General features: G+C 38.8%; 1 protein-coding gene across 9 annotated transcripts in view; it reads right to left on the bottom strand.

The window, feature by feature from the left end:
- HECW2 (HECT, C2 and WW domain containing E3 ubiquitin protein ligase 2) overlaps window positions 1–14,571 on the bottom strand; it is a 414,407-nt gene that overhangs the window by 139,195 nt on the left and 260,641 nt on the right. For all 9 annotated transcript variants that reach the window (XM_027125303.1, XM_027125331.1, XM_027125328.1 and 6 more), the window contains 3 exons: window positions 9,651–9,726; window positions 5,132–5,301; window positions 1,050–1,192 (listed from right to left, as the gene is read on the bottom strand). In XM_027125303.1, coding sequence (XP_026981104.1) covers window positions 1,050–1,192; window positions 5,132–5,301; window positions 9,651–9,726 — 389 coding nt within the window. The remainder of the gene's footprint in view (window positions 1–1,049; window positions 1,193–5,131; window positions 5,302–9,650; window positions 9,727–14,571) is intronic.

The following is a 14,571-nucleotide window of genomic DNA, read 5'->3' as shown; positions in this document are numbered from 1 at the left end:
TTATATAGTAAGGGATGGAGGCATGTTACGATTTCTTAACTACTTGATTCACAGCTTACAAAAAGTTCACAGAAAGAAAACAGACGTCAAATCACATTTCAAAATTCTCTCAACGGGCTTCCCTGGTGGCAGAGTGGTTAAGAGTCTGCCTGCCAGTGCAGGGGACACGGGTTCGAGCCCTGGTCTGGGGGGATCCCACATGCCGCGGAGCGGCTGGGCCCGTGAGCCACAATTACTGAGCCTGCGCGTCTGGAGCCTGTGCTTCGCAACAAGGGAGGCCGCAATAGTGAGAGGCCCACGCACCGCGATGAAGAGTGGCCCCCGCTTGCCGCAACTAGAGAAAGCCCTCGCACAGAAACGAAGACCCAACACAGCCAAAATAAATAAATAAATAAATTTAAAATTCTCTCAACAAGTAATTTCTAGTTGTCTGAACGAACGTACATGTCTTAAAGCTCCACTATAACACCTTCTCGGAGTCTAGGCTTTGTTTTAAAGGGCCCTAAAATAAGGTGGTTTTGGTGTCTCAGGAATAACATTCTCTGGATGGGGTTAATCAGGATCAGGAGGTGTCAACCTGACACGGAGATCTTGCTTTAGGGAGGGACTTTTATAGCAAGATTTCAATATCTCAAAAACAACTGAGCACTGTGACATTTGACACTGAAATGGTAATAATGGTAGGTACATCGTGGAAAAGATAGATAACCCAAAAAAAGGTATATAATTAAAATAAAGTGCTTTCTGCCCTTCACATTTCAATGAGTATATGAGCACTTTCTTTCTTTCTTTCTTTTTTTTTTTTTGTGGTACGCGGGCCTCTCACTGTTGTGGCCTCTCCCGCTGCAGAGCACAGGCTCCGGACGCACAGGCTCAGCGGCCATGGCTCACGGGCCCAGCCGCTCTGCGGCATGGAGCACTTTCCTTTTTAAAAGAATTATGTTACCACTTCTTATCAGTAAGAAAAGTCCTCGGACTTCAAAGTATCATTTCAGTTGCTTCAGTAGGAACTAATCCCAACAAGACCCCTAGGTGTGACGGCTGATTACCCGATGGCTTGTCGCTCCAAAAGCCTCTGGACTGGAATGGTTAGTTTCCCCAGAAAACGCTTGATGATAGGTCGGCTCTTGGCAAATTTGTCTTTAATTTCAATTTCTAAGACATCAGTAAGGAGTGCGAAAAAGGAATATTTCTGAAAACAAAACATAACATGTTGAGTCAAAAAAAGATAAATATGAAATTATGTATATCAGTTTATTATTATAGAAAATAGTATCTCTTAAATCCTAACGACACACAGAGTCCACATTGCCAGAAAAATCTGCAGCTATTGTCAATCCTTTATTCACTCAGAGTCATTAACATTCACAAAGACTAAAAAGCAACAGCTAGGATCTGTATGACAAAGGAAGCCCCTTCGATCATCCAACCCTTCCTGGTTCAACAGTTTTAGGAGATGCTATCAAATATTAAACTATGCACAATACAATTTTAGTGCTCACTACATTTAACGTATCTTTATTCTTTAATACTTAATATCTTGTTATAGAGTGGCTTAGACTTAACTGATACATTTGATTAACAGCAATTTTAATTCCTGATCCCATGGTACTTTCGAAGTTGCACATCATAGGTTAAAATACTCCTTCACTTAGTGGTTAAAGTAGGAACATCTAAAGGATATGATGGTTTCCCCGGTTTATATTAAAATAAAACAATGCTTAAATGGAAGTTACTTAATTTAAAAGGCACACAGGGACATTTCTTCTGGGACAGAAAAATAAAAGTATGAGGTTAAGATAAGATGTGTTGTTTTAAGAATGCCATTGGAGAAAACTGGATTGGATATTAATAAGGATATAAAATAAAAATAAAGAGCTTTACTCATTTACAAAGACTTTCACATATATTACAAAGATAAAATTTTCTTTTTAATGATGAGGCTTTCAGGAAAAGTAAGTGATGGAGCCAGGAATCTAACCTGAACCATTTCTCTCCTCCTCTGGCAGTATCCAGGCAACCACAGTGATATGAATAGTGTCAGACAGCTTTACACTTCGGGGTCACTAAATTTATTCAGTCATAACAATTTATTTTCACCAAAGGGCCGTAAAGTTTAGTCATCTTCTTAATGGAAAAAGCACTTGCTTAGAATAAGGGAGCAGAGTTTAAGCACTACTAGCCTCTGAATAGCGAGTTACATAAACATTTTAAGCTTCTGTTTCTTAATCACACAAATGGAGAGATGATAATCTCATCCCTTACACCCCCCCTTATCAGGCTTGTACTGGTAACATGGTTAAAAACATGGTTAAAAGCAATCTACAGATTCAATGCAATCCCTATCAAATTACCAATGGCATTTTTTATAGAACTAGAACAAAAAATTTTAAAATTTGTATGGAGACACAAAAGACCCTGAATAGCCAAAGCAGTCTTGAGGGAAAAAACGGAGCTGGAGGAATCAGACTCCCTGACTTCAGACTATACTACAAAGCTACAGTAATCAAGACAATATGGTACTGGCACAAAAACAGAAACATAGATCAATGGAGCAGGATAGAAAAGCCCAGAGATAAACCCATGCACCTATGGTCAACTAATCTATGACAAAGGAGGCAAGGATATACAATGGAGAAAAGACAGTCTCTTCAATAAGTGGTGCTGGGAAAACTGGACAGCTGCATGTAAAAGAATGAAATTAGAACACTCCCTAACACCATACACAAAAATAAACTCAAAATGGACTTGAGACCTAAATGTAAGACCGGACACTATAAAACTCTTAGAGGAAAACATAGGAAGAACACTCTTTGACATAAATCACAGCAAGATCTTTCTTGATCCACCTCCTAGAGAAACGGAAATAAAAACAAAAATAAACAAATGGGACCTAAGGAAACTTAAAAGCTTTTGCACAGCAAAGAAAACCATAAACAAGACAAAAAGACAACCCTCAGAATGGGAGAAAATATTTGCAAATGAATCAACAGACAAAGGAATAATCTCCAAAATATATAAACAGCTCATGCAGCTCAATATTAAAGAAACAAACAACCCAATCCAAAAATGGGCAGAAGACCTAAATAGACATTTCTCCAAAGAAGACATACAGATGGCCAAGAAGCACATGAAAAGCTGCTCAACATCACTAATTATTAGAGAAATGCAAATCCAAACTACAATGAGGTATCACCTCACACCAGTCAGAATGGCCATCATCAGAAAATCTACAAACAACAAATGCTGGAGAGGGTCTGGAGAAAAGGGAACCCTCTTGCACTGTTGGTGGGAATGTAAATTGATATAGCCACTATGGAGAACAGTATGGAGGTTCCTTAAAAAACTAAAAATAGAATTACCATATGATCCAGCAATCCCACTACTGGGCATATACCCAGAGAAAACCATAATTCAAAAAGACACATGCACCCCAATGTTCACTGCAGCACTATTTACAATAGCCAGGTCATTGAAGCGACCTAAATGCCCATCAACAGACAAATGGATAAAGAAGTTGTGGTACATATATACAATGGAATATTACTCAGCCATAAAAAGGAACGAAATTGAGTCATTTGTTGAGACGTGGATGGATCTAGAGACTGTCATATAGAGTGAAGTAAGTCAGAAGAGAAAAACAAATATCGTATATTAACGCATGTATGTGGAACCTAGAAAAATGGTACAGATGAACCGGTTTACAGGGCAGAAGTTGAGACACAGATGTAGAGAACAAACGTATGGACACCAAGGGGGAAAAGCCGTAGGGGGTGGGGATGGTGGTGTGATGAATTGGGAGATTGAGATTGACATGTATACACTGATGTGTATAAAACATGTATACACTTATGTGTATTAAACTGATGACTAATAAGAACCTGCTGTATAAAAAAATTAAATTAAATTAAAAAAGAATGCTAGGGAAATAAAGTTATTGCTAGTATCATTACTATATCCACTATGTGCCTTCTAAGTGCTCATCTTGAGATAACGTTTTATGTCTTCTAGGCTTCTAATGCGTTAAATTAAGTGGTATGCCTTTAAAAGTTATTCACTACTTGGGGACAGTAAGTAGTTTTTCAAACCAGGAATAAGAAAACAGGTAGTTTTTATCCACTTAAATAACCATAAAAACTGCCCAGGAGAAACATCCTGCTGCACTGGCAAGTCTCAAATAGCCACATCTTTTCTCCAATTGGTTTTAGATCCCCTGAAGTATCTCCCTCTCCAATGAAATACTCGTTCAACATTGTTAGAACATATTATTGTCATTAAACATTTAGAGAGTGATTTAATTAACTGTGCAACTCCCATGCCAATACAGGTTTGTCTAGAAGCACTCATTAATGCTAGTATATGAAATGTGTCTTGGTTTCCTGAGAAATGGTGGGAGAACTCACACTTTGCTCCCTAGAAAAGAAGCAATGTCTCTGTTCATTCTTTGACTTTAAACAGTTCCAGTGGGAAAACCCTAGGCTTGATTTCACTGATATGATGCACTGTGATGACTGGTAACATATTGTAACTGTGAGAGAGTCTGAAATACCATCAACACAATCTGCCTTGCCTCAGGATGACGACTCCTTGAATGGCTCATGTAAGTAACCAAAATCTATAATGGAAATCCAAAAACCATTTGCCAGACAGTAAGGAGAGAAATTCCTTTAATCTGTACTGGGTATATGCTAGAACAAAATATCAAAATTTTAAATAAAAATGGAATCAGTATTACTGACTTTTCCTTCTGCCTCAGGCTCCCATACGGCTTGGCAAGGCAGTTACTGATGCTGCCCTTACAGAATTTTGATATTTTGTTCATCACAAATTTTTGCCTTGATTTTGATTTTTTTTAAATATTGCATTGAAATATTAATTTTGATCATCGAGTCTTTTGGACCCTATAAATCATGCACCTGAAGGAAGTGCCTCACTTGATTTACCCTAGACCCAGCCCTGGTTAGAAGGGAATATCTCACTTTCATTGTACCTTTTTCTAACAGAACCTCTAGACACCTCAACCATCTTGCCCACACCCATAAGCAGCTCAATGATACAGAGCCCAGTGGAGAGAGATGGAGTTGGCCAACTTCCTAACTGTCAAGCAGAAGGCCACGTACGATCATCTTACCTCTCGGTGCCAAATTGGATTTGTGGTGTTACTGATGATAGTAGACCTCCTCTCCTGCCCATGGTGGGCGCAAGTGGGGAAACTGCTCTTCTTCCCTGGCTGAATCGACATCTTAAGATAAGGGTCAGGATTGAAGAACATCCCTTTCTTTAGCCCAACTGCCCGAAGATCTTTAAAGAAAGAAAGAAAGGAGGAAGGAGGGAGGGAAAGGGAGAGGGAGAGGAGAGGGACAGAGGAGAAAAGATTCACATATCTTGATTAGAACAAGCAGCTCAACGACAATTTGTTCTTAAATAATCACACAGGAAGCTCGAAACAGAAACTATTTGGTAAAACAACAAAGTTATTCACACTATGATTGCTTAGGTAAGTGAGGACAAGTGGGTTATGACTAGTTCCAGCAGAAAGTCTCCTAACAGGCTGCAAAATGAAGCCAAACTTTTACTACCACCTTATACAACTAAAATGACTTTTCCTGGGAAACGTTTTGAGCCTAACACGTACATCTTCACCCCCTTATTCTATGTGGCTTGGCAGCTACCATTTCACACAATGTCTTGAGAGAAACCCTTAGTAAATAGTGTGTTAAAAAAGAAAACCAATATGTTCCTCCATGAGAGAAAAGTGAATCTTCTATATACACATATGAGATGCACTGACTTAAGTTTAATTGGGGATGAAACCTAAGAGCACACATTCAGTTGTGCCATATTTAAAACGTCATACATATTCTACAAATGAAATGAATGTTAGGGGAAATAAAAGGAGGCCAGAAATATTTCTAAACTTTGAATGCTATCTGCTATATTAAATAATTGTAAGGTTATTTTTTCAATAGGCTGTTAAGTAATTAAATATTTGATGAATGTTCCATAACTCATCTTAGAGTCACCACTTGTTATTTCATACTATGTGAGCTGCTAAAAGTTCTGGCTAAAGTCTGGTTAGTGAAGAGACTAAAACTTTTAAAAATGGTCAAGCTGAGGGATACAAAAATGTCAGAAAATAAAGCTGGCTTCACTGGATCCTCAATGCCTTTCTGAGAATATCAGTTTGAATAAAGTTGCCCTGAGAGTTAAATGATGTCGAAAGCTTCCGGGAGAACAGACAGCCTCTAGGTAACTTTATGCAGTTATGATCAGTGTAGGGAAGTCCTGACCACTGGTTCAGAAAAAAATTCTGTGGATGGCCTCTGAATCCTCCAAGACCTTTGGATTACCCAAATGAGCTGGGGAAGAGACCCTATAGAGTAACCCCACATTTTAGGAGGTCACCAGGGTCATCCTACTCAAGCCCATTCCTGAAACACAAAGTCTTTCTTAGAAGGACAGAATTGGCCTGGGGTTGCCCATAGAACCATACTCCCTGGAGGAGGTTCACCAATGACCAACAAGAACTTGTGGCCTAGATAACATGTGATGAAAACAGACCAGGACTGTCTAACGACTCATAACTGGCGGTAGCGGGAGACAGTCTAATATGTCAGAAAAGATTTAAAAATTCAAGCAAGAGGACCTTATGTTAAGAACACTGCATCAAATATAGTAAGATCTTTGATCTAAAAGCCAGTGGCAGAAGGGAAAGATGAGCAAAGAATTACACAAGCACTTCAGAGAAGCTGCTGTAATCTCATTAGCTTCACAGTCCCCACCCCTGGCACTTCCTAAACTACGGAGTCATTATTAATACAGTATTTGCATTTTACTGTCAATTTACTAATGCTACATGTTTTCACTTGGCTTTATTTAGCATTAAATGGCTTTGAGAGAAAATGCAATTTACATATTTATTTTCTTACCTTTCTTGATTGTGCTCGCCTCAGACTCAGACAAGAGAATGACATTCTTTAGATATTAAATCTACTTCTCAAGAAGGGATTTCTTTGCAGTAAACAAGGAGTAACATGTACAGAAATGGCTGCCATGACATCTGACAGAGCTAAATTATTCATGCAAAACATTCCTTTGAAGAAAAAGCATCCACCAGAAGATTAAGCCAGAGCAAAGAAAGATGTCACCATTAACCCTTTTCCACAAGGGACATCGTACAAATAAATACAATAAACTACCAATTATTTGTACTCTGATCATTCAGTTCACTTTACCCATCTCTTGCCTCTCTTTTATCTTTTATATATTTTATTGCTCATAAATATCCACATCACCTAATAGACTAAAGAAGGACTCAAAGTCACAAAGGTATGACAGGTTAAATATCCTTCTTACTTGGAGAAAAGGTTTAAGATAGTCATCAAAAAACAGTTTTTTGGGGCTTCCCTGGTAGCGCAGTGGTTGAGAGTCTGCCTGCCGATGCAGGGGACACGGGTAAGTGCCCCGGTCCGGGAAGATCCCACATGCCGTGGAGCGGCTGGGAAGATCCCACATGCCGCGGAGCGGCTGGGCCCGTGAGCCATAGCCGCTGAGCCTGCACGTCCGGAGCCTGTGCTCTGCAACGGGAGAGGCCACAACAGTGGGAGGCCCGCGTACCGCAAAAACAAAAACAGTCTTTTGTTTTAGCTGTAGAGTTCAATTATTTGTGTCCCTACTTATTCATAGATAATCAAGAGCAGAACATTTGCAGACAGACATTCTACAGTGCTTAAATGCTCTCCATAAATACTATCATCCACTGTCAATATGCAACAACCAGATGAATTTTTTAGAATTACCGTTATAAAATTGCTTTCATCTTCTATAATTTTTAGCCATTTCTATACATCATCTGCAAATAGCTGATTACATGGTAAGAAACAGAGCAGATTTTAGGTAGCAAGCCTCCATGTGTATTGAGGTGGATGTTAGAAAAAGTTGTATATAGAAAAAAAAGGATTTGGCTGTGCCCCAAAGCTTATTTCCTACTTTTTAGGAAAATGTCCTGGGATTTTCAACTTCTACGTGGTCATTCTCCCACGGTGGGTTAATTAACATCCCCTCTGGAGTCAAAATCAATATGTGTGTGTCATATTTAGAGTGATATTGATCATTTGAAAGCTTAGGGCAATGCTTCTAAACTAAGAAAACCGTGGTATGGTCAAACTAAGTTTTCTGAGCCATGGAGGTTGGCTAATTGTTCCATATCTATAAACGAAGAAATCTATAAACAATTTCTCTTCCTGCAACCACCCCAGAACTGTGAAGGTCTAAAGCACAGGTAGCCAACTGAAGTGCTTTCAAAAGAGAGACAGATAAGGCGGGTGGGGAGTAGTATCACAGGCAGTGGTAGTAAGTGCTTTTCTAAAAATCTGGATATTTTCAAAACCCTGAGGGTTCCAACCAAAATATATTTATTGGCCAAATTTGAACCAGTTTACAGCCTCTGAGATTTGTCAGAGAACCAAGGCAAAATGGTTTTCATAGTAAGTGACCTGTATGGCGGGGGAAGGGGAGGAGAAGGAACATGCTAGAACAGACACAGATAGGCCGTGGGCCAGCAATGAACTAACGTGCACACTTCCATTATACGTGATATTCATGCATCATGGACTTGTGTTTTCAAGATCAGCCTTCTAACCCTTACTCTTGAAAACTTCTATTTTCATTTTCTATTTTCATTCATAACATTTTTTTGCAGCCAAGAAAAAGTGAATCTAATTTAAATTTTAGAAGCACTACAATAATGGAAAAATGAAAACAAAACATCTTACAGTGATAGACATCTGTTAGACTTGATTTTACATGTATTGTAGTACGGTCGTCTGTTTTAAAAGTCCATTTCAAATACTGATATTCTTAGAGTATTCTTGACTTTATGACTGCCGATTAATTTTTTTAAATCGGTGGCTTTGAAACTTTTTTTGACAGTGATCTATGTGTGAAATACATTTATCTTGAAACCCATTATACACATACATAGGTGTGTATATTTTTGTGTGTGAAATTTTCAGTTTGTATAAACTGGTGTTCTATGAAAAACATTTCCCTTTGGTGGTTAAACTCTGGCTCTTTTCTATTCTTTTTTTAATTGCTAGTTTCAATTAAATTAATCTTATAAATCACCAATGAGTTCCAACTCACAACCCGAAAAGCAGTGCTTCAGTTGTATGATAAATATATAAAAAAATCAGAATATTTTACTAACCAGAAAATAAACAACAAAAAAGTTGTCTTATCTACTTTTCAATTCTTTATATGTACTCCTTCACAGAAACAGGAGTATCCCTTGGCTTTTTTTCGCTAGTCTCCAAATTTTTCCTTTCTCTAGATGAGGCCAGCACAAATTGTTTTCAGTTATCTAAGCTCTACAGTGGGTTTAGCACATGTTACATTACAGTTTTCTTTAAGTAAGTATACATAGTTATGGTCTTTTCATCACAAGACAACTTGCTAGAAGCTTTCTGAGTTTATATTAATAATCTAATTTTTCATGGTAAGAGATATACTTGAATTTCCAGAAGTATTACCAAAAAAACACAAACAAACTTGCTCACATATCATATATGAGAGTGCAGAAAGAAGTGACTATTCGTGCCTTTGAAATTACACACTTTCCAACTGGACGTCAGGGTCAAAGACATCCTTACCAGACAACGTAAAGCTAACGAGTTTTCGAGAGTGCTGACTTCCTGAAGCACCTCCTTCCATGCCTTCTGCCCCCATCTGCAGAGAAAAAACACATATGTGAAGTTCCACAGGAATATGGTACCTCTCAACTTTTTTAGGGAAGCACACATATTTGCAAATATGATTTTTGTATCAATGTATTGTATATGCCTTTTCATATGCTACAAATCTTGGAAGTGAGAAATAAATGCAGAGTCTCAGAGACTAGAGGAAGGGTCATACCTAAATTTAATCTTTACCCCAAATGTAACCAATATGAGCTTCCAAGTTCCCTGGGATATGAATCAACTTACTTTATGTCCTTTTATTTCTTTGGTAAGAAGATTGGGGCTTCCCTGGTGGCACAGTGGTTAAGAATCCTCCTGCCAATGCAGGGTACATGGGTTTGAGCCCTGGTCCGGGAAGATCCCACATGCTGCGAAGCAACTAAGCCCATGCACCACAACTTAAGCCTGCGAGCCACGACTACTTAAGCCCGCGTGCCTAGAGTCCATGCTACGCAACAAGAGAATCCACCATAATGAGAAGCCCGCGCACCGCAACGAAGAGTAGCCCCTGCTCGCTGCAAATAGAGACTGCCCGCGCACAGCAATGAAGACCCAACGCGGCCAAAAATAAAATAAATAAATATTTTTAAAAAAGAATATAGTTGACATGTAGTAAGCATATTTATATTGCTATTATGGTATTAAAACATTCCCTTAAGTTAAAAATCAAACATCAAATTCCTTCAGATTTATTAGGAAAACCTAGAATAAACTCAACAGGTGATTTACATCAGACTCATCCATATAAATGTAGAATTACCCTCCTTGCTAAATATTTGAGTGACCATGTGGATATCCCACCGCCCTTGTAGACTCCTGTTTTATTGTGCTACTGCTACATGGCACATGCTATTACAATTAGCAATAACAAGAATTTGCAATCCTGTTGTACTGATTATTGTATTGTAAAGCTTTTGCTAAAAGCTTCTGAGTAAATTATATCTTACTTGAAAGGAGTCATTTACAGACCATAGCAGATTAAGTCTCTCAATTTATGTACAATTAGTGCTCAATTTATGGTACACTAGGAAAAAAGGGTTTCGTGGTCCTCTAAAAAAGAAGTCCAGAACATTGTAAGAGACAGATTTGAAGGCAGAATGTATTTTGAATAGTCAAGAAATAGAAACCACATTTTAATTCCAAAGTTTAGATTACACCCTTCCATCTTATCTTTGTGGCTCTCCCCACCTCCCTTAAAAATTATACACCAAGAGATAAAACTTTCACTAATCCAAGCCAAGTTGAGGAACTTCAAAATAAATTCCATTCAAATTTTGAAATATAAATGTCCATTTCCAGGCTTCCCTGGTGGCGCAGTGGTTAAGAATCCACCTGCCAATGCAGGGGACACGGGTTGGGTTCGAGCCCTGGTCCAGGAAGATCCCACATGCCACGGATCAACTAAGCTCATGCACCACAACTGCTGAGCCTGCAATCTAGAGCCCATCAGCCACAATTACTGAGCCTGTGTGCCACAACTTCTGAAGCCTGTGCGCCTAGGGCCTGTGCTCCACAACAAGAGAAGCCACCGCAATGAGAAGCCCATGCACCACAACAAAGAGAAGCCTCTGCTCGCCGCAACTAGAGAGAGCCCGTGTGCAGCAACAAAGACCCAACACAGCCAAAGTTAAATAAATAAAATAAACATTAAAAAAATTTTCCATTTCCTTCTCTACTTCTTGTACCTTAGTCAAAACTATTTTGTGTGACACTTAACTGCTTCCTGATTGTTTCACATATCATTTGCAATATGCCTAGGGTACCATCCAGGCATCTCTACTTCGTTCCATCCAGATGCACATTGTCCTGCAAGAAGTAACTGAGAAACTCTACAGGGAAGGGAAGAGCAGCCATCCTAATCGTATGGTCTCCTTTCTCACATATCCTTTTGCAATGAATCAAGAATAAAAAAAAGTTATGTCTTCTCTGTCATGCATACTTTGACGTCATTGCCATTCATCGTGTACACAGTGATATGTGCCACTTGGAACAGGAAATCCTTCGCTTCAGGGACAGATAAAGGCGACCATCACTCACTACCATGTATTGTTTCAACACGGGTTGACAGTATTACTTCTGAGCTTTCCTGGCTTAAATCTATGAAGGGAGTTTATTTAAAAACCTCTCTCTAAACACTGAGTACAGATATGTTTATTATCACTGATGTTCCTATTTCTGGTGATCAGGTTGGTCTTTCCTGGCTTTATTGTCATGAATGATAAAGCTGAATTCTCTGAATATTAGTTCACATGAGCATTTTACCACGTTGTTGTAAAGGACACTGTTTATCTGTGAATTCTGTGAGAATTGTTTCATATTAGCCTTTTGCCAGACAGTGAATTACATTTTTAAAAGGAGAATTCGAGGGCATTTTCTTTAGTTTCTATAATTTCTTACAACATTTTAAGTAGGCTTTGAATGATGACAGACTATGAATCTTTGCAAAGTCTCCCTGTTCTCATTTGGCATGAAGAGACATCATGTTTTCGGAAGGGGCACATCTCCCTGGGCTGTGTGGTCCATTTGAGAGGAGGCCATGGTTTGTGAGATGCCTGGCACAGTAAGGGCAGCTGTTGCTGAGTGTCTGTCCCAGATGCAGTCTGTACTACCTCTCTATTTGCCACTTTATAGTCCAGGGGTGTGTGTGTATGGTGAGAGCAGGATGAGGCAGACACAGCGATGCTATCTGGCCAGTTGGGTGCTGTCTCTGCTCTATTTAACCTAGGGATGATGAGTCAGAGGGGTACAGCACAATATAATAAACCATATGTACTTGGTGAGAGCCAACCAACCCAGTGTCATCAAGCATTAAAATGTGGTTGCTACTGCCCAACTATTCTTTGCATCATGGAATGGTCCTACTAAATGAGCTTTGTGAATATCGATGTTGTCAGTCAGTACAATATCTACACACAGGTCATATTCCTAGGTGAACATCATGCTGTCATAGAAACACAGTGCTCAGCCCACAGTGAAATGCCCATTGGCACAGCCTCTCAATAGCAGATATAGACCCAACTGTCTCAAGCTTGGTCAGAAATCTATTGACCACCAATTCCATTAGTCAGCCTTTGAACCAAAATATTCTATTATGATTGCCAGTGCTGTATCTATGAAGCTTTTAAGGTGCTCTAAAACCTGTCTGAAGAAAATTAATTATCTCCAACTATCCACAGGCTTTGACAGAATACTCTCAATGCAAAATCAATGGAAAAAGATCAATGCTCAGCAGGCTGTAAGCTCCCGGCCATCAGTGATATCTGATCATGGAAACTGCTCAAATCCAAGAAAATCTGACTCCAGAAAGTCATGTTTGGAAGCTATTATCTAATTTCACACATAGTTAATTTTCAAACGTTTTATTATCAACAGCCCCACTTTTCTAGTTTTATAATTTTTCTTTTTAGAATATTAATTTGTGTGTTCCAGTGCTTACTGTGACATGGCAGACTTTGTAATCAACAACTGTTATTCTCCTTGTGAACCTTCAAAGTCTTATATAGTAAATGTGGGTTTTTAAAAAATATTCTATACTTTGTTCACTATAATAGGAACTCAAATATAATTCAAATGTGAACAGAGTACTTAGATATTGAAAATTTTGCACATTCCGTTCCCTTTACCTAAAATGCTCTTCCCTCCCCCTCTTCACCTAAGTAACTTCTACTCATCCTTCAGATTGTCCTGAAAACATGCCTTCTTCAGGGAAGCTTTCCAAGACCTTCCTGATCAGGATGAATCCTGCTAGTATATGCTCTCATAGCCCCATTTCACTGCCCCTCACAGTAATTATCACTCAAATAAATACAATTCAGTTTAATTGATGTCTCTCTCCCCCACCAGACCAGTGAGAGCAAGGGCTGTGTTTTTGCTTATCATTTCATTCCTAGTGGTGGGTATAATGTCTGGCACTTATTAGGCACCCAATGAATATTTGTTTGAATGAATAAATGAAAGGAAAAGACTGCTTGATATCATATTGGTGGGCCAGACAATTTCAAAATGCCATCTGCAGAGATTACATTCTGAATTTCAGGGAGTCAACCTGTTCACTTGCTTATTTCCAAAAATGCATGCATCTATAAATGTGTACACACACACAATATTATGAAGATTCTATTTTAAGAGAGTCAATAATTTTCTTCTATACTTTCATGACCTGATTGTTATAAATGACTTATAAACACTGCAATGATTTATATATCTTGGACTCCATGAATCATCTGAGTTCAACCACCCATGTACAATGGAGTGCATCCTGTGAAGCTGTTAGATTCTAAAGTTAGTTGGTGAAGTGAAAAATCATGAAATTGTGAAAAGTAATTCTTAAGAAAGTACCATGTTGGAATGGACATACGTTCCTTCAAAAGTCCAGCACAATCAGTTTCCTCCGAAGCTAAGTTAGATATCTCTTTCTTTAATTGAGGACCTGGTGAAAAGGTTGGCTTCTGTTGAGTGGCCACGTGATACCAAACATATGTGTGGTACCTTTAAGCACTATAGTTCAATTCAGCATCAGGAGGGATCCCACACTCTCTCCTGCAGGAACGGTGCATTCGTAATCCCCACCTCACACTCTCTTTGGGGTAAAAGTCTGTTAAACTGACTGGTAGAGAGAATCACCCACTACTTAAATTTTTTTTTTCTCTCTGAGTTCATGTAAATTAAATTCACAGAAGATGCAAAACGCCACCATTTCCTACCAACTGGCCACCCTGACAAAGTTTAAAAAAAAAACCTTCCATGATGGACGGGCACTCACCAATTTCCTTCAGGAATAGGTTCCCCGGAGAGTTGACTATATACAGAATTATTATAAATCAAGCCATATTTT

The sequence above is a fragment of the Aethalodelphis obliquidens genome, unplaced genomic scaffold (assembly GCF_003676395.1).
Source record: "Aethalodelphis obliquidens isolate GAN/ISIS:26980383/991018 unplaced genomic scaffold, ASM367639v1 scaffold2, whole genome shotgun sequence".
Lineage (NCBI taxonomy): Eukaryota > Metazoa > Chordata > Mammalia > Artiodactyla > Delphinidae > Aethalodelphis > Aethalodelphis obliquidens.
Note: the sequence above shows the minus strand (reverse complement) of the source record. Positions and strands in the feature narration are given on the sequence as shown.